At 42.1% G+C, this 18971-nt stretch overlaps 1 protein-coding gene across 1 annotated transcript in view; it reads right to left on the bottom strand.

Annotated features, from left to right (window-relative positions):
* Positions 1-3085: 3085 nt before the first annotated feature.
* The window catches only part of LOC137295234 (xanthine dehydrogenase/oxidase-like), a 28888-nt gene continuing 13002 nt past the window's right edge, over positions 3086-18971 (bottom strand). Inside the window, exons 14-35 of the mRNA XM_067826550.1 lie at positions 18802-18914; positions 18505-18692; positions 17981-18131; positions 17277-17457; positions 16779-16957; positions 16435-16554; positions 15773-16003; positions 14682-14745; positions 13715-13784; positions 12691-12778; positions 11975-12061; positions 11696-11887; positions 11113-11258; positions 10600-10681; positions 10335-10430; positions 9685-9813; positions 9230-9304; positions 7682-7734; positions 7265-7382; positions 6224-6310; positions 5189-5356; positions 3086-4064 (exon numbers count right to left, since the gene is read on the bottom strand). Coding sequence (XP_067682651.1) covers positions 3888-4064; positions 5189-5356; positions 6224-6310; positions 7265-7382; positions 7682-7734; positions 9230-9304; positions 9685-9813; positions 10335-10430; positions 10600-10681; positions 11113-11258; positions 11696-11887; positions 11975-12061; positions 12691-12778; positions 13715-13784; positions 14682-14745; positions 15773-16003; positions 16435-16554; positions 16779-16957; positions 17277-17457; positions 17981-18131; positions 18505-18692; positions 18802-18914 — 2795 coding nt within the window. The 3' untranslated portion in view covers positions 3086-3887. The remainder of the gene's footprint in view (positions 4065-5188; positions 5357-6223; positions 6311-7264; positions 7383-7681; positions 7735-9229; positions 9305-9684; positions 9814-10334; positions 10431-10599; positions 10682-11112; positions 11259-11695; positions 11888-11974; positions 12062-12690; positions 12779-13714; positions 13785-14681; positions 14746-15772; positions 16004-16434; positions 16555-16778; positions 16958-17276; positions 17458-17980; positions 18132-18504; positions 18693-18801; positions 18915-18971) is intronic.

The raw sequence follows: 18971 nt of genomic DNA, 5'->3' as shown, positions 1-18971 counted from the left end.
GCACGTATTTGTGTGGCCACCATCTGGGCATCTACCAACGGATTCGTGGGTTCTTTTAAGTGCACAGGGTTGTGTACTGCCCACTAGGGGGTGTGGCAATACTGAAAGAGTCTACACAAAGCTGACTCCAAAGTTTTTACACCCGGTCACAGGTGGGCTCGATCCCGACACCTCAAAGCACAATGGATTACTAGCCTGGCGTCTTAGACATCTCGCTCACCGCAACCCGCATCAGCAACAACAAGTTTTCTCAGTGTGAAAACATAGGTATACAAAGGCAGAGAGTGCATTACTCCATGGATTACACGTGTGTTCAAGCTGGTTATACCTCTTGCAAAGTTAATAATTTCAAAGTAGGAAAATGTAGTTATACAAAGTTAGGGTCTAGGGTTACACACACGTTCAAGCTACTTATACATTAGCAACCACACGTGTGAAAACAGGTATACAAAGTCAGGTAGTACACCACTCCAGCAACAGACTCTAGGGTTACACTTAAGTTCAAGCTGGTTGGTTATACATCAGCCACCACAAGTGTGAAAACAGGTATACAAAGTCAGGGAGTACACCCCTCCAGCAACAGCCTCTGGGGTTACACACAAGTTCAAGCTGGTTATACATCAGTCACCAAAAGTGTGAAAACAGGTATACAAAGTGAAGGAGTACACCACTCCACAAACTTTATGGGTTACCCGCTTTGAGACTGGTTATACATCAAGCTGATTTACCATATCAAAGTGTGATACTATAGGTATATAAGAACAGGGAGTACATGACTTCAAACAGCTAAGTCCAGGATTAAGTCTTGGGTCCTGATTATTCAATGGAAATACGAATTTGGTCCCCCTAATGCTTGTGTTTCCAGATATATATTCTGGTCTCCCTAATGCTGGTTCTGTATGTTTGAAAATTAAGGAGACCGAAAAACACGTACATGCTTATTTTAAGTGTTTTTCACATCATCTTTTTTGTTAAAGTTGTTAAGGTGATTTAGAGTTAAAATACAAAATCAAATTGAGTAAAAGTCATTTTATAGCAGAATGTACACGTAGTCGTCCTATTGCTGTCTTTTCACATACGTTGGCTCTAATGCTGGTTTCAGAAATATCTATATATGATCACACACACACACATACATACACACACACATACACACACTTCTGGTTCTGATTTGCAAAGTGTACAGCTATTTCTATGAACCAACTTCATTTTCAACAATTCTTTTTAGTGTATATAATCTTGTGGATGAACCTATATTGGGAATCCAATAATTTAACGTACGGAGTACAGTTTCTGTAGCGGCTGTAAACTGAACTCCAAGGTAGTGTAATTTGAGTCGTACTTTCCCACTTTTTACACACATATGTAATACAAAAGTTTTAATCAATTCAGTTAATCACAGAACAGCCTACAACCTCTCAAAGGTCTAAACAAGTCATGCACTGTGTCGTTAATACCCAGATTTTGATTCTCATTTATAAAATTATTGACTGTAAGTCTCCTAGAAGCAGGTATATTTTTCAAAAGTTTATTGTAATCTAGAAATGTTCCTCTTACTGATTATCTGTTCTTAAACTGATTAAATGAAGGTAGACCGGTAATGTTACAAACGTCCTTAACTACAGTGATTCCATACTCAAACCAACTTTTAAGAAGAAAAGAGGAAACAGCAAACCGGTGATTATACCAGAAGGGCTCCGAGTATTTTAGATAGATCATTGTGATCAGTTATGAATGAGCTTCTGTATTTTTCCATGATATAAGAACATCTTTCCAGTTTGGGTTGCCCACAGACCAGAACTAGTCAATTTTGGACCCAATTTAAACAAGTAAGTGGATAGGAACATTGCATAGGTTTTTAACGTCCTTATTAAAATAGTTCTTAACAGCGGCTGTTTTTAATGCAGAAATAAAGGAGTTTAAATAAATCATCCTAATTCCTCCTTCCCTGCAATCATTTTCATATTCGCCCTGTTAATCACATCGGGTTTATCACTCCAGATAAAAATGATAAACATATTTTCAATATGCTTCACAAAACTTTCAGGAAGATCGAAGCGATGTGAAAATGTGTACTAAAGTAGACACAACCAGGGTTTTAATAACAGTGATCTTTTCGTCAATTTCCAAGAATATTTGATATAACATTTAGCCTTTTCCTGGAGTTAATAACCCACAAGTCACTCAAATCTGCATTTAAGAGAATACCTAAAACTTCAAAGTTCCCTGCGTGCCAGACAAAGCTGTTTTCATTATATATTACAGCTTTACTGCTAACCATAGCGCCAGTCCACGGAGCTTTTGTCTTGTCTATGCTTATTGTTAATCCTGGCATACGATAGAATAGAGAAAGAGTATTCACAGAGGCCTTCAGGCTAATATCGGAACCATCCGAAAAAAAAGCTGGGTGTCGTCAGCTTATTGACCTAGTTCATATTCCGAACAATTCAAAATAATGCCCTTAATACTTACCTTTAGACGGACCATGATACCCAGGATCTCAACTACAAAGCAAAACAGATATGGCGAGATGGGATCACCCTGTCTACAGCCCCTATTGTTAGGAAAAAATTCGGATATATGTCCATTTCGAATAATACAGGAGGTAGCATTTTTCGTTAATATTATAGATATCCATTGCAACAGGTAGGGACCACATCCAATTTTGGTAAAACTTTGAGTACAAATGTTTTCGAGACTGTGTCAGACGGCTTTTCGAAATAATTAATAGTAAAAGGCCCTTCTTATTTTGTTTTTTAGATTCAAACATGATATCATACAACAGTCTTAAATGTTCAGATGGTCAAGTGTAGCTTTTAATCTATTAAAGATACACATCCTTACAACCTTATATATAACATTCAACAGAGATATAGGGCGCCAGTTTTTCAGATATTTTCTATCCCTCCCTTGTGTAGGCATGCATGTTATGACTCTCCTGTTCATTGTCAAAGTCAAGCGATCACTTGCAAAAGATTGATTGATATATCGAAGAATCCATTTTCCCAAATCCAACCCAACAAACTTAAAACCTCAATTGTGTAACCACCAATGCCGGGACTTTTATTGTTTTTCATAGATTTAATTGCGTTTCACTGGTATTTGTAAACTTTTCCAATTCATTTTTAAAGCATTTGGAAGGGTAGGGGGTGTTCAGTTCTGAACATTTTCACGGTCGTCTATACATTTTTGATCAGAAAACAGATCCCGATAGAAAGTCTTTTGTTTATCTAGTATGTATTTTCCATCAGTAATAGCTTCGCCCGTTCCAGTCATGAGAAGTACTTGACTTACTAACATAGTTTCTGTTTTCTAAATTACAAAAATATTCAAATGTTTTTTACTTCTTCTCCTTGACTGAAAGAACACTTGACAGTGACCTGACGTATAAGGCGTGAGGTAATACTGTGGGTGAGTGAGAGAATGGTTTAACGCAGCAATTTTGTTCCAATTTTGTCCAATGACAAGGTAGGGGAACCAGAAATGGACTTCACACACACACTTCAGTACTGGATCTTAATACTCGTTTCCCATACACTATGCGCTGGCCAGAGTGGACGCCGTTGATTAAATGGTCGAAGGGTTTGAACATTTTGTCAGTGCAATATCTGCACGTGGGGGCTCCACAAACGTTTGGAAAGCGTCGATGGACCTGAGTGCTTTCCTTTTTGTCATGTGTCCCATCGCAACATGACATGACGCACGTATTGTTCAAAACCAAAAACTGTTTAAGCCAAATTAACCTCACTAGAAACTATATGAATCAAATCACTTCCAATCGAAGGCACCATGATGTACGTTGCGCCATTCATGGTAAATCCGCCATCAGAAATAAAAGATGATCATGCAGCCTTTGACGGTGGTAGTACGTTCGATGTTACGAAATGTCAATCTGTTAGTTTAGAGATACAGGCCCGACAAGCCTCTCGGATCCTCTCCGAAGTGGCTGGAACCCGCAAATCGAAATCAGCGTCACAGCCATTCTCCTTCCGACAATCCAAGATGGCGGCTTTCAGTGCTAGGTACACCGACATTGCAATGCATATCGACGGTTCGCCGATACCCTGCAATAAAACAAACCGAAACAATTTAAATACTTGATGGTATTCGCAACGAAATATTACTTGGTCATTGTTGGTATTATAGGTTTTGGGAAAGAGAAGACCGAAATTCTGTAAGGTGTTATTGATAATGGAAACATTTATTTGATAACGAAGACACTGATTTGATGATGAATCTATTCATCAATTTGATTTAATAATGAAGACACCGATTTAGCTGACTACAATAATAATACGTGACAGTGACAGTATTGATTCGCAATTCAACCGGAATGCCCACAGGTAGCATACCTGTAAAAATGTCGACGGTGAATATATTTCTTACGATGGTATTTAAAACAGGGCAATACAACGCTCTGTTCAATAAAACATTTATACAAAGGATTTTAGTTTTTTAGGTGCAGTGTGAGGATTGGAGTCTCACTGATCACAAGATCTAAAATACATCAAAATGTGAAATAGCAAACAAAGTTTCCGGTACCCAAACCCAAAAGCAGCACATCGGGGATGCCTTTAAGCAGCGAATTATCAGAAAGGTATGTAAGATACCAAATGATCCGTCATAAAAATTATGCTTCATACAGAACATTCATTTGAAATAATGCCCGGAAATAATTCATAACAACCTTTATTAGCCTATTAAAGGATTATGTGTGTAATACTCTTGAACAGTTCCCAATATACAAATCTTATCCTGCCACTATCCCTTCTTTGATAGTAAAGAACTAAGTTTCTTAATTTCTTATGTGTATATTTTAATGTCATATAGTCTCTTTTTCATAGTGTTGTGCCAATGAACAGTGTGGTATGAGATTCCTTGGGAAAATACAACTTTATCTCATAAAATATATATGTCTCTTTTATTTTGTTGAATTGTCTATCAATGTGTTTCACTGCACCCCAAAGGCATGGATCGTTGCCTGTAACATCTAAAGTGTCTGTTCTAAATATTATTATTTACAAGTTTCCATCTTTTAGGCCACGTACTGATGCACAAAGAGTAAAAGTATATACCAAAATGAAATCGATTAATCTGAGTTTAACTTGTAACTATTGTCGAAGTAGCAGTGGAATATTCGTTAAATGTGGTGAAAAAAACATTAACCTTCAGGAAACACCGAACTGACCTTGGAGGAGTAAATGCCATGCGGGTTGTCGCTGTCCTTCAGCAAGGATACGTTGAGTTTCCGGGGGATGTTCCTCACGGTGGGTATCTTGTATTCATCAGGACCATCCTTCACCATCCACCCATCCTCAGACACAACAGCACTCTCCAGCAACATGTGGCCACAGCCCTAGAACATGAACATATTGAAGATGTCCAACATAATAAGAAGCTCGAAACATCGGCCTTGAACTTTGAAGTCACGTGTCAGTATAAAAGATACATGGTGAGTCTACTAACAAGACCACAATAAAGAATAACTTTGGAGTAGAAAGTTATACCAAGTATTCTGAAGGAATTAAAACACCTCTCATGCCTTGTAGATGTGTTTGTTGATGACGGTATGCATAAAAACATGACGACTTGTTTGCGCGAACAAACAATATGATGTTTTTTGCCTATCCACTCCGGCCAACTCAGACGTGACACGTAAATATAGGAATAGCGGTTTTGTGTCACAGAGGAAGATCGCCAAGTGGACCTTCGTGTGGGTGTCTCATACGTCCGTGTTTGATTATACAGTTTCCGACACAGTGCAAGAGGCTTTATGTGTTTCTTGAGTTATAAGATCTTCCCTTATCCTTTAACAACTGAAGGGTCAGGATGGCTGGTTGTTGTTTAACTCCGGACTCAGCAATGATCAGGCTATGAAGAGGCGGTCTGTATATAATCGCATTTGGACCAGGCAATCCAGTGATTAACAGCATGAGTTTCGATCTGTTAGGACACGACGGCATCTGTCAAGTCAGCGAGCCTAGCCACCTCTTACGACAACCACGGTCTGCTGAAGACCAAGTTTAATCTCACGGCACAGGGTGTTGACATTTTGACATCACGTTGACGAACAGTCGGATTAGCTGACCATGTAGCAAGGTGAAACCTTCGAAGTTCAATATTATGATTTACAAGACAATAAATACTAAAACAATGTCTGCGGTGATTGCAACCAGACAAGAAGAAAATTATATTACAGTTACTTATGCTCGTTTAAACTGACCATTTGGAAAGCGCCCTCTATCTGTCCAAGATCTATCCCGGGGTTGAGACTCCGACCAACATCGATGACCATGTCCGTCTGGAGGATCTGGAGCAGGATACCCGCACGTGAAATATAAACATCTCATAAACAATGCTCTGTGATGACGAAAAATGACAATGGTTAAGAAGAAGAAAAGTAAATACGAGTAAATATCGAGAATTTCTGACTCTCGACTGCTGGCGGACATACCTGAATTTCCCCTGTAAGTGGACATACCTGACACTGTACCGTATGTTGATATACCTGACGTTATCCTGTCAGTGGACATACCTGACGTTCTCCTGTCAATGGATGTACCTGACGTTCTCCTGTCAGTGGACATACCTGACGTTCTCCTGTCAGTGGACATACCTGACGTTATCCTGTCAGTGGATGTACCTGACGTTATCCTGTCAGTGGACACACCTGACCTCATCCTGTAAGTAGATGTTCCTGACGTTCTCCTGTCAGTGGACATACCTGATGTTATCCTGTATGTGGAAATACTTGACGTGCTCCTGTATGTTGACACAAGTGACGTTCTCCTGTCAGTGGACATGCCTGATGTTATCCTGTATGTGGAAATACTTGACGTGCTCCTGTATGTTGACACAAGTGACGTTCTCCTGTCAGTGGACATGCCTGATGTTATCCTGTATGTGGAAATACTTGACGTGCTCCTGTATGTTGACACAAGTGACGTTCTCCTGTCAGTGGACATGCCTGATGTTATCCTGTATGTGGAAATACTTGGCGTGCTCCTGTATGTTGACACAAGTGACGTTCTCCTGTCAGTGGACATGCCTGATGTTATCCTGTATGTGGAAATACTTGACGTGCTCCTGTATGTTGACACAAGTGACGTTCTCCTGTCAGTGGACATGCCTGATGTTATCCTGTATGTGGAAATACTTGACGTGCTCCTGTATGTTGACACAAGTGACGTTCTCCTGTCAGTGGACATGCCTGATGTTATCCTATAAGAGGACATACCCGTTGCTCTTCTGCAAACATACACACCTGACATTCTCCTGTGAGACAATCCACTTCTATCTCGGAGCAGCCTGCGCCATATGCCATATACTCGCACTGAGGGCCTTTGCCGGTATTGAAATCGTAGCCGCCCTTTTCACGTGAACTGGCAACCACAATATTGCAAGATGATGATATCGAGTTTTATATCTATACATGTAATTGTATCATTGCTCTTCACTATAGAAATATTCTGTCTGATAAGTAGAAAAAATATTTAGGCGAACCTTTCAGATTAATTACAGACAAACTAGCGGCACAGCACGCTAGCAATGCGACTGTGATCTGTAATTAGATTTTGAATTGAGGGCATATAAATTATGTCTGTACAGGGATGATCGGTGAAGCATGAGCGTAAGACTAATTTTGGCCGGGTCTTTCAAGAAGAAGCACAGTCGCTGTTACCTGTAGTATCCAGCTGCCGACAGGTTGACATTGGTCATGTAAGCCTCCTCCACCTGAAGTCAGACAAGTGGGCACAGAACAATGACGTGTGGTTCGTTTCGATACGCAGGATGCTGAGGCAAATATATCTTACATAAAAGATAAGATCTGGAAGTGATCATCGTAACTGCACACAACATCCATATTATGACAAGGAGCTTTGCTAGATAATAACCTCTTTTATCTTACCTCACACATGAATGTCGCTTTCTGATTGGCTAAGCGCTATTCTATTATTTTCAATGTACCCCGCTTACAGGCGATGAATTATTTTCAATGTACACCGCTGGGAATTCCGAACTCTTCTGGTGCTTCATGGTAGTACTTTTTTTATCTCGAATAACATTGAATCCCGCATCAAGCACGGAAATTACTGATGTTTTGCGATTGAAATTCGATGGAAGGGAGACAGCTCTAAATCTGTTTACCTTGTGTCGTCTGCAAAATCGCGATTCGCCTCACAGTCAAGTGATTCAAACAGTCCAAAGTTAAAATTCAGGTGTTCGTTGTTTTCTGGTCCCTCGGGTTCGGGGAACAGAAACAAACCTCGAGGGTACATGAGCCTATGGCCCCCTCGCGACCAGTGACCCACTTATATCGTAACGACGTTTGGACTGTAAAATATATGAACTCTTACAGTTATTAGATAACTCATACTATGAACAATGCCGAACGAGTCTATCTGTGAAGAATATAGGAAGACACGCGTTAAGAATATCGCGTATCTGCGTGTTTGAATCAGGTGTTGATAGTTCAAACACGGATAGTTAAACTATTGGTGAATATACAGCAGACAGTAACAGAGGTCTGTTCCGCGTATAACCAGATGACTTTGGTCTTCGAGAAAATGACTCACGAGTTCCACTACAGCAGACATCTCATGATGTCAGTCTTAGAGTAAGTAAATCCTTGCGTTCCGCTACAGCATACTTCACATGATGTCGGTTTGAGAAACTGACCCTTCGACTTCCAGTAAAGCAAACATCCCATGACGTCGGTCTTCGAGTAACTAAACTTTCGTGTTCAGCTAAATCAGTCATCTCATGGTTCCGACCTTCGATAACCTAACCTTTCGACTTCCACTCCTTTCGACACCTCATGATATCGGTCTTGAAGTATCTAAATTTGTCTAAATGATGTCGGTCTTCGAGAACCTGGCCCTTCCACTACTACAGACACCTACTGATATTGGTGTCCGAGTAGTTAAACCTTCGCGTTTAGCTGATGTTGAAATCCCGCGGGTACTGTAATAAGATCATAGGAAAAGCAACCCCATACCATCATCAAGGGACCACGAAATGGATCATCTCCTGGTGGTATGACAAGAGACGATGTCTCCCTAACCTGTGCCTGTCTGTGAGGAAACGACGTCTGGACAAACAAAATAGTCATCAGGGCCACTGGTCTGCTTCGACTTACAAAATCTTGGCTGAACCTGACCGTCGCTGGTCAAGTGCCTCCACACAGAGACTAATAATCATGGATTTAATGTTCATGTTTGCGACCTACCCAATCCTTCCAGGTCTTGTCTGGGTTGTTATTCTTGATGGGCTCTAACCGATGCATTATCTCCTCGCACGCAGCCTGAAACAGAGGGAAATCCCTGGAGGGCATGGGACGAGCAACGAAGGTAAAAAGGGCTTTCTTTGTAACTCAGTATTGAAGACTGTCACACATATCAGGGGATCTGTTGGAATCCTCCACGTAGTTGGCAATAATAATAGGCAGTAGGTGCGAATGATACAATAGTGATTCTCAATCCCGTGCCTTCGTTATGATTGGTTGCCTTGACCTCGCTCGTATTTGACCAAGTTTAACGCCCTTATTGTAGCAATCAGTCTGTATTGTATCGCCACTGACAGCAGAACGAATGCAAGTGTTACTAAGTCACGTCGGTCACATTTTCAATGTTGACTGAATGTTGATCTTAAAGCAGTGTCACACTTGTACTATGAGACACCTACCTTCACAGCCATGCCGTTTAGATCTGTACTGACACTGGCTGCCGTCGACGATGCATTGGGGACAGTGTCGGTGCTCGTCTCGGCGATGTGGATGGTGCTAGCTGGTATTCCAAGAGCATGTGAGGCCACCTGGTTTATGATCGGGCCACTGTATTAATGTAACTGTTGCATCACTAGAGTTAGTGAGTGAGTGGCCACTGGGGCCCCTACTGGACTCTGGGTAACGGACACTCACTGGCACCACGCCGGATTGTGGGTAACTTGCGAGTTTCCGTTTTCCGGAGTGAGTGAGTGAGTTTAGTTTTACGCCGCACTCAGCAATATTCCAGCTATAAGGTGGCGGTCTGTAAATAATCGAGTCTGGAACAGACAATCCAGTGATCAACATCATGAGCATCGATCTGCGCAATTGGGGACCGAAGACATGTGTCAACCAAGTCAGCGACCCTGACCACTCGATCCCGTTAATCGCCTCTTACGACAAGCACCGTCACCTTTTATGGCAAGCATGGGTTGCTGAAGGCCTATTGTACCCCGGGACCTTCACGAGTCTGCATCACAAGACATCACAGAGATAGTTTGGAAGTTTGGTAGACTATCCATCAACGACTATTAAAGACGTGAAAGATGTTATATCAGAACAGTATCACCTGTATCATCTTGATATAGAGTCCCTGACCCATCTCCGTTCCTCCCTGGGTCAGCAGCACAGAGCCGTCCACGTACACGTGCACAAGAGCACCTGCCTGCAACACACACGCCACGATTCCATAGCAATATTTGGAAGAAGGGTTCATAAAAGGGTTGTTGAAATATGGACATCTAACTGTATCGGACTAAACCTTTCGACGGCTTTGTTGTGGAGATTCTGCAGCCGACTTAGATATTTTCAAGATTATAAAAATGTACCCGTACCTTACAAAGATATCTGTCTTTGAATCCGACGCCAAAACGATAGGGAACCATCGCAAAGCCGCGTTTCTTCCAACGATTGTGTCTGTAGTATGCAAACACTGAGGTTCAAGTAATGCAACAACTGTAGAATATACATGAAATGCAAAGTCACTGACATGGGTAATACAAGAAATATGCAGATTCCTTCCGAATAATTCGTTTGTTTTTCTACAGTCAGAAGGATGTTTAAATACAATCCAGGTCACTCGTCATGGCTCGACTATTTGATTATAAACCTTACAGAGGCGTGAATATGCTCATCCTACAACCGACATGCCAGGGAAACTGCTGTACCTTTCTTGCGTGTTCCATGTTTGCAGCGGTTATATGTCATAGTTGCACATGGCATACCTGTAAAACTGTTGCACCTGCATCAAAGATACTAGGATAGCTCTTGCACATTGTTCACCTGGCAAACTCCTTCACTATATTCATATGCCTGATACCGGTTAAAACTGTTGCAACTTGTCTCACCTGTTAAACTCCTTCACCTTTGTATTCCGGACTTCATAATGACTTTCCTCCAAACACTGACGCCAACAGCGAGACAGCGTGCAGTTGTCTAGCAACATCGTAGTCACCATGACGTCACCCTCTCTCAGCATGTTCACCTCACGCACCTGCCAACAACGTTCTGCATTGATATCCGATACTGGGATCGGGTGCAAGAGCGGGTGCATATGTTCTTTTAACATATATAGAGAATACTTCTCGAGGTCTGATTAGATACGAATTATACAAAACGAGTGTCCTTCATATGGTATCTGATACTATGGGAAAGTCATGGTGATGTTTTGGTTATTACCAGTGTCTAACATGCATTAAATTTACAAAATAGCGTATTTTGGGTATGTTATGGTTTTAACCAGAAAAGGGTTACATAAAGAGGTTGCGGAAGAATTGTGGACTATGGAACATGACGTCACACTGTATTGACGTCGCTACCACTACAGATGCCAACAAGAGGGAGAATGGCTAATGGGTAATGTGTCCTGGTATTGTGGAAGGATTAATCCAGGTCACCCACAAAAATATATACATTACATTCAATATATACCTGCGTTTCAGCCATGTTGAGCCTGCTGGCGATCTTTGTCATGATTATCTCGGACACAAGGTAACTGTCCGGCAGACCAAACCCTCTGAGGGCTGTATTAGGGGGAGTGTTCGTCTTACACAGGTACCCCGTTATACGGCAGTTGGGGTAGCGGTACGTCGACTCGAAGCTCAAGACACTCATTTCCAAAATCTGTGAACATATGGTACGTAACTAGGGTAATCATGTGAACATGATGTCGAACACAACCGCCTTTACATCTTCTGCGAATATACTCACGGCGTAAGAGATGTCAGCAACATGCCCAGCGTCGACGTACATGTCCATGACAACGCTTTGGATCCGGCCGTCTTTGATGTAGCCGACCTGAAGAAATACACAGCTGTGTGACGGAGGTATTAAGCAAATGTCCACAAGTGTGATCTCTAAGGCCACACAACTGACAAGAAAGTTTAAAAGGTTGCAGTATTTATTTCATTCCAGAGTTTTCATTTGTAGAGAGGCTGCATGACCCAGTGTACAAATATTAAATTTACATACCATTTAAGAGGTACAGTTAACTCTTCATTTTACACTCAAAGTAGATCGTAAGAGGCGATTAACGGGATCGGGTGGTCAGGCTCGTTGACTTGGTTGACACATGTCATCGGTTCCCAATAGCGCAGATCAATGCTCATTTTGTTGATCACTGGATTGTCTGGTCCAGACTCCAACATTTACAGAACGCCGCCATATAGCTGGAATATTGCTGAGTGCGGCGTAAAACTAAACTCACTCACTCACTCAAAGTAGACAAAGGGGTTTCGTAAGCTGAACAATGTATTACAGTACTGCATTCAATGCTAGAAACGGAGTAAGACCTTGGTCACTAGGCTCACGAAAATCTTATAGGCTTTTCAAGAAAACACTGGAATTCTTTAATCCAATTCAAAGTGGTCGAAACCTTAGCTTGTGAACCAACCCTATCGAAAGTATTAGATGCTGATGTCTCGCACCTTGTACTTGGCGTGAAACCTGGGCCCCTTCCCCGAGATGGTCATGTCCGTTCTTCTCTCTAGCACACACCTCACCGGTCGTCGGTATCTGCAACAGCGACAACACACACGACGTCATGACAAAACTTTCCCTGCGACGTAGAGCTGTATGTGTGTTATAGTGTCTAATTCAGGACAGCCATTGTCCAAATATTTCCAAAGACCAAAACGTATGTGGCCAAGCCATGTGGGACATGATTGTACTTATTTAAGCATTAAAAATATTAACATTCTTAAATATTTATCACTAACGCATTGTACATTTGTCTTGTCAGCCACCCTGTACCATGCTGTCATCCCCGTGGCTGTCCCTGTCATCACATCAGCCATGCAAGGAAGTGCCATTGTTTCTCTGTCTGTCCATTGTTGAGTCTTCCAACGTCCACTGTCGTTGAAAACTGTGTATATGATAACATTTATATTGTCAAGGAGTCCGCTGTTCCAACTGTCTGTGAAGGGACGTCCACGAGAAGCTGGATAATTTGCCTGTTGAAACGCCCTGGGGTTGAGCTGGGACTCCGCTCACCTCATTCAGGTATACTTGTATGTCATGTCTTGTGGAACCAACTGACGAAGTTTGGAACCCACCAGGCCTTCGTTTTTGTCAAAGTATTGTATGTATAATTCCGAGCTAATTCCTCAGTTGACTATATACCAAGCGTTGTCATGTTTGTTTAGTTGTGTCTTACGTTTGCTTGTCATACTGAGACTTTGTCTCGATTCCCATCGTGGGGTCAAGAAACTCTTTCTGAACCTACTCGCGGCGACACTACTTCTAAAATCAAATGTTTCAGCTAACTTACCGTTTTTTATGTTTCATACTTAATGGGGCAGCGGGATAGCCTCGTGGATAAAAGTTCGCTTGTCGTGCTGAAGACCCGGGTGTCCCCTGCTGTGATGTTACAATATATATCTTAAAGCGGCGTAAAACCAAACTCACTCACTCACTCATATTTAAAGCTGCGTCTGTGATAAATAAACTTACTTATAGGCAGCCACAGCCACCGGTTGAGAAAGGAGGTTGATTCTTGTCTCCCTTCCACCGAAAGCACCTCCTGTAAGTGAAGCAATATGATGAAACATAAAAATAGAACAGCCTTTAACACTGACAAGTATCCACTAAACCTCACTACAAAAACAATAGCTACATTCAAGCTATATATGGTGGCGGTATGTAAATGATCGAGTCTGGAGCAGACAATCCAGTGATCAACAGGATGAGCATCGATCTGCGCAATTAGGAACCGATGACATGGGTCAACCAAGTCAGCGACCCTGACCAACCGGTATCGGATACCTAACACGGATCCTCACGGGTTCATCTATAATGTTACTGACACCAAGCGAGTGCTTAATTAATGTACCAGGATCTAAACTCAAAGACTCTTGGAACTATACCGAAATCTCAAGCTAGTGCAAGCATAATGAATCTTACTGTCCAGGGTATAAGCATTCTCTTCCCACAGTGGTTACTTGTCACATCTTCCTACGTAGGACGATATGGCAAGTAACCTCTGTGGGAAGAGAATGGGGTATAAGATGTCAAACTAACTTGTCTTTGTCATCCAAAACTGGCTCCCACATTGTAGACATCGCAAGCATTGAATTGTCATAACGCCCCTGCACCATCAGTGACCTCACAATGCCTTGGCATCAATAAGCACACAGCTGACAATGCTATGACATCACAAAGCTGTTGATACAACGATGCCATGTCATAAAGCTGATGATGTCACAATGCTATGGTCTCAATAAGATCACTGCTCAAGAAGCCAAATGGCAGTATTAAAACTTCATTCTTTTACTGATAACTGACGAAAATGATGAAGAATGATAAACGATGAAGAATGATATTTACAGCTTAATCAAAGCGTATTTATTTGATATCAGAAGACACTTGGGTGTGATTCTCCCTGTCTCATCTTTGCAATTTTGTGCAGTCTAAAACTTACCCAATCGCTTGACATGACACACCACGCGGTTGAGAGGAATACCCAGTACCCGAGCTACACTATCCTGTAAAAACAACAGTCAGATGTATATGAATTGAACATGAAAACAATTGAGACACGATTTGCTCAGAAAGCCCATAATTCATTAACGAAATCAACGGATCAGGGAACATTCATTTTGCATCTTCAGTGCTATACGAAGTACACCGCAGTCTAATTACAACGACCATAAACGTTAATATTTTATGAAGCTTATATACCTGAAAATAAAAATAAATATCACAAGTAAACTACATACACATGCGCTGCGGGTACAAACTTGAAAGAGACACTGTTGGTCTACAAAAACAATCCTGAAGATGACATATAGTTTTGGAATTCTGAACAAAACATTTTTCGCGTTTCCATGGCAACAAGTTTGAATTGGACGGAATTTGATGGTAGTGATCCTTTCTAGAGCAGAATTTAAAAACCTTTTAATACTCTCCGTCCACTTTGTTGTATACACGCAAAAGTACATGGAATAATTTTAACTTATAGTACTCATATTCATGAAAAGTATTTTGCCCTTGAAGGGGATAGTGATGGGATTGTCCTCTTGTTTTTATTGTTTGCATTGTCTTTGCCACATATTATGTTGATTTTCAGTCAGTTTTAATCAGATAAATTATTAGCCTACACACATTTTCTACCAGAGTTCAATATTCCAAAACCCAGCTAGATGCCATTTTGGGAGAGGGAGTGCTCATTGTTTCACAATCTTTCGTATTTTTCTAAACTTACACATTTCTTGTCTCTTCATGAACCTGTATGTTACTATTATATATTTATGAAAAAATATAGGTGTGTAATGAATGGCTTCACTAACGATTCAAAGGAGAGAAACCCTGAAAATAGTACGCCAAAGTGTATGTGCTGCACATGCGCACGAGATACAAAATTTGAGATGCCAACATATCTGAAAATATTTGAGACATGTTCTTTTATATGATCACCAGTTTGGATGCTTTTGTCATCAAAAGTACAATTCTCATGAAAACTTGATCTTAGCCTCTGCAGTATTACAATTATATTAGACAAAAGCAACACACCTGCGCGAATGCAGGACTTTGTGATGTGCAGTACAGGTCAATCTCGTTGTGTTCTGCTCTTGGCTTCACAAGAACACCCTGCCTTTCCATGTAGAAGTGTTCACGGGCGTCGATGTCCACATGACCCTCAATGACCTCATCAGACGCAGCGAAACCGGCATCAACGTCGCCGAAGACGATGACTGGCTTGGCTAGCTCCTCAGTGAAAAACGCCTTCTCCCGAATGGCGTCCTGGAACACGAGGTGCTGAGTGTGAGCCAGGTTCATCAGTGCAAGCATTAACAAGGCATTCAACAGGGTGTTCTTAAGGGTGTTCCAGAGGGGTGGGTGGGGGTGCAGGGGTGCGCAACCCCCTTTTGTCCCGAAAGTTTATTAAATGACCACTGAAGCTCTCATGACAATGAAGTGTGCACCCCCTTTCTCAACAGAGGGCATCCCTGCCCCCTTTCTCAAAAAGTTGTATCCACCCTGCTTAAGGCAGAGAAGGATCGAGAAAATGTGCGGCAACACTTGTTTAACGTAGGTCTCCTTTCCATCATAGAGGCTAACGACTCATATGGCTCTGTCACACAACATTTAGATCTTGAATTCTATTGCATAAACTATTACTCTCTTTGGAGACACTTAAGGATGTTGGCGTGCGCTACGCTCGAAATAAGTACCTCAATAGTAAGAATGGCAGGTACATCCTCGTATGTCACCGTCACGTGTCTTGCTGCTTCCTGCGCCACCTGGCGATCTTCAGCAAGCACAAGGCCGATAATCTGACCACAACACTGCACCTAAAGAATTACACGAACAGTGTGAATACAGCAGCTTCTACGGCCATGCAGTAAGTGAGTGAGTGTTTTTTCACTTCTATGTTAACTTGACTACAGTCTACTCGTACTATACAATGGATTTGGTCTAAATGCTATCTGTCAACAAGGACCACTGACCTGGACCTTTCCATCCTGACAAAGGGCTTTGAATACTTATGACTGAAAGGTAACATTTCTCAACTAACCTCTGTTTCAACAAATGCCTGTTCATTCTTAATAGCAATTCCCCAAGAGTTCTTCCCTGGCACATCCCGGTGATCCACATATCCCGTTACCCCGGGCAAAGCAACAGCTTTAGTCACATCCACGTCCTTGATTCGAGCGTGTGGTCGCGTGCTCAGCACAAGTCCAGCATACAGTTCATCTACAACGTGAGTCATATATATATAGCCTTATAACATGACAAATGTTACTTACTGTATCTGACCCTAGAAGGTCCGGGGTAGAATATGCCTTCAGCAACCCATGCTTGCCATAAAAGGTGACCCTGCTTGTCGTAAGAGGCGACTAACGGGATCGAGTGGTCAGGGTCGCTGACTTGGTTGACACATGTCTTCGGTCCCCAATTGCGCAGATGTATCTAAGCCCGTTTAAGGGAAACATCTTATCTGTACGATCGAACTGCCAAACGAAATCGAATTGCCACACGCTTCGAGAACGTAAAAAGGGTTTGCCATAGCTACCTTCAGATCGCGGCATATCGTCCAGGTACACAGCCTCTCCACATGTCATCTGCAGGGCACTGGAGTGTGGAATAGGACGACGTATAGCATCTTCCGGAGGTTGATCTGGACTGACAGTGTCAAACACTCGGGTACTCTCGTAGTCCACAGTAGACAGGACAGAGGGACCATTGGGGGCAGTCTTCGGTGATAAAAATAGAGCGACTAAGAACTCTGTCACTTTCTCCCTGGCGGAGAATATGGAAATACAACTTTCAGTACAGATTATAGAAAGACCAGCAGGCTGACTTTATACATAACACAGGACAGGTGGGGTCAGAATAAGAAAGAGGATAACGTCAACAGCGACATCCGACAGATGGATTCCGGTATCCTTGGTTGCATCCTCTCTTGACTAGATCGCGCATGAACCATTGTGCGTTAGCTCATCACGCCGAAGACCCGGGTTCGATTCCCCAGGTGGATTCAATGTGTGAAGCCCACTTTTGGTGTCCCTGTCGTGATATTGCTGGAATATTGCTACAACAGGAATTAACCATACTCAATCACGCTTGTCTGCGTAACATATTACCTTACATACCGCAACTATTCTAACCAAATGCGGCATTCGTGGCATTCGCGGCATTCGCGGCATTTGCGGCATTCGCGGCATTCGCGGCATTCGCGACATTCGCGGTCGTGTATACCATGTTAACTGTGTCTACCTTTCCACTGATGGCCTCTTCTACAGCAAACATGAACTTGAAAGCATGGGCCATAGCGACGTGCCGAGCGTCTGCAGTGATGGTTGTCCTGTCGTCGAGGCGATTGCAAAGGGATTTAAGAACGGTGGGCACGAGTGATAGAGACCAGCTCCTATGATAATGAGAAGCAGAATTCAGATATTAGCAACATCGGAATAACACTTGACGTCAGATGCCATCTAATATTGAATATACTGACCTTAGACGTGGCTATAAGCATCGACGTCTCGCATATTATATATATGACATCAGATATTATATTATCATTGACATCAGATAGAATTCTTTTGAAGTCAAATACATGTACCTGGCAGGGGGAAACTCATTAACGGCAGTGATGCTTTCCAGGGATCAACCAAAGATCAGTTCCGACATTTGTTATTTAGACATATACCATCTTTTCATAGACAACAGTCAGGCTGTTCAGTGGAAGAAGTCAGTGAGAAGCTGCTTTTTGGCTGGACAATGGCATGACTCATACTCACTTTCCTGCCATTTCTTGTTGAAGATCTTGAATTTTCACAACCGGTTGGAAACATTTCCCGCCAAAAGTGAAATGAATGTCCTCAATGACGTCACTTCCTGGTTGAAATGATACCCCCGTTACAGCATTGACGTATGACGTGTCAAACCCTCGGCGTTCTGGCTGCTTGTAGAACATCACGTGATCGTCCTGTCACCACAAACATAAATCAATTTACAACGACGAGGGATGGCGGTGAAACCAAATAAGGAACATGTGTGATATGAAAGCAAAAATATTACTCTTAATAAACACGCACCTGTTTCGTGAAGGGCAAGGTGACATATATGAGGACGTCACTGGGGTCAAGGCCTTTTAAAGGCGGCGTAAACTTCATCACGTCACGGTAAGGCAGAGTGCGTTCACCTTGGACTGGGAAATAGGACTATAGTTGTCAGGACATGCACTCATTTATTTAAACACAAAAAC

The sequence above is a fragment of the Haliotis asinina genome, chromosome 8 (genome assembly GCF_037392515.1).
Source record: "Haliotis asinina isolate JCU_RB_2024 chromosome 8, JCU_Hal_asi_v2, whole genome shotgun sequence".
Classification (NCBI taxonomy): Eukaryota; Metazoa; Mollusca; class Gastropoda; order Lepetellida; family Haliotidae; genus Haliotis; species Haliotis asinina.
Note: the sequence above shows the minus strand (reverse complement) of the source record. Positions and strands in the feature narration are given on the sequence as shown.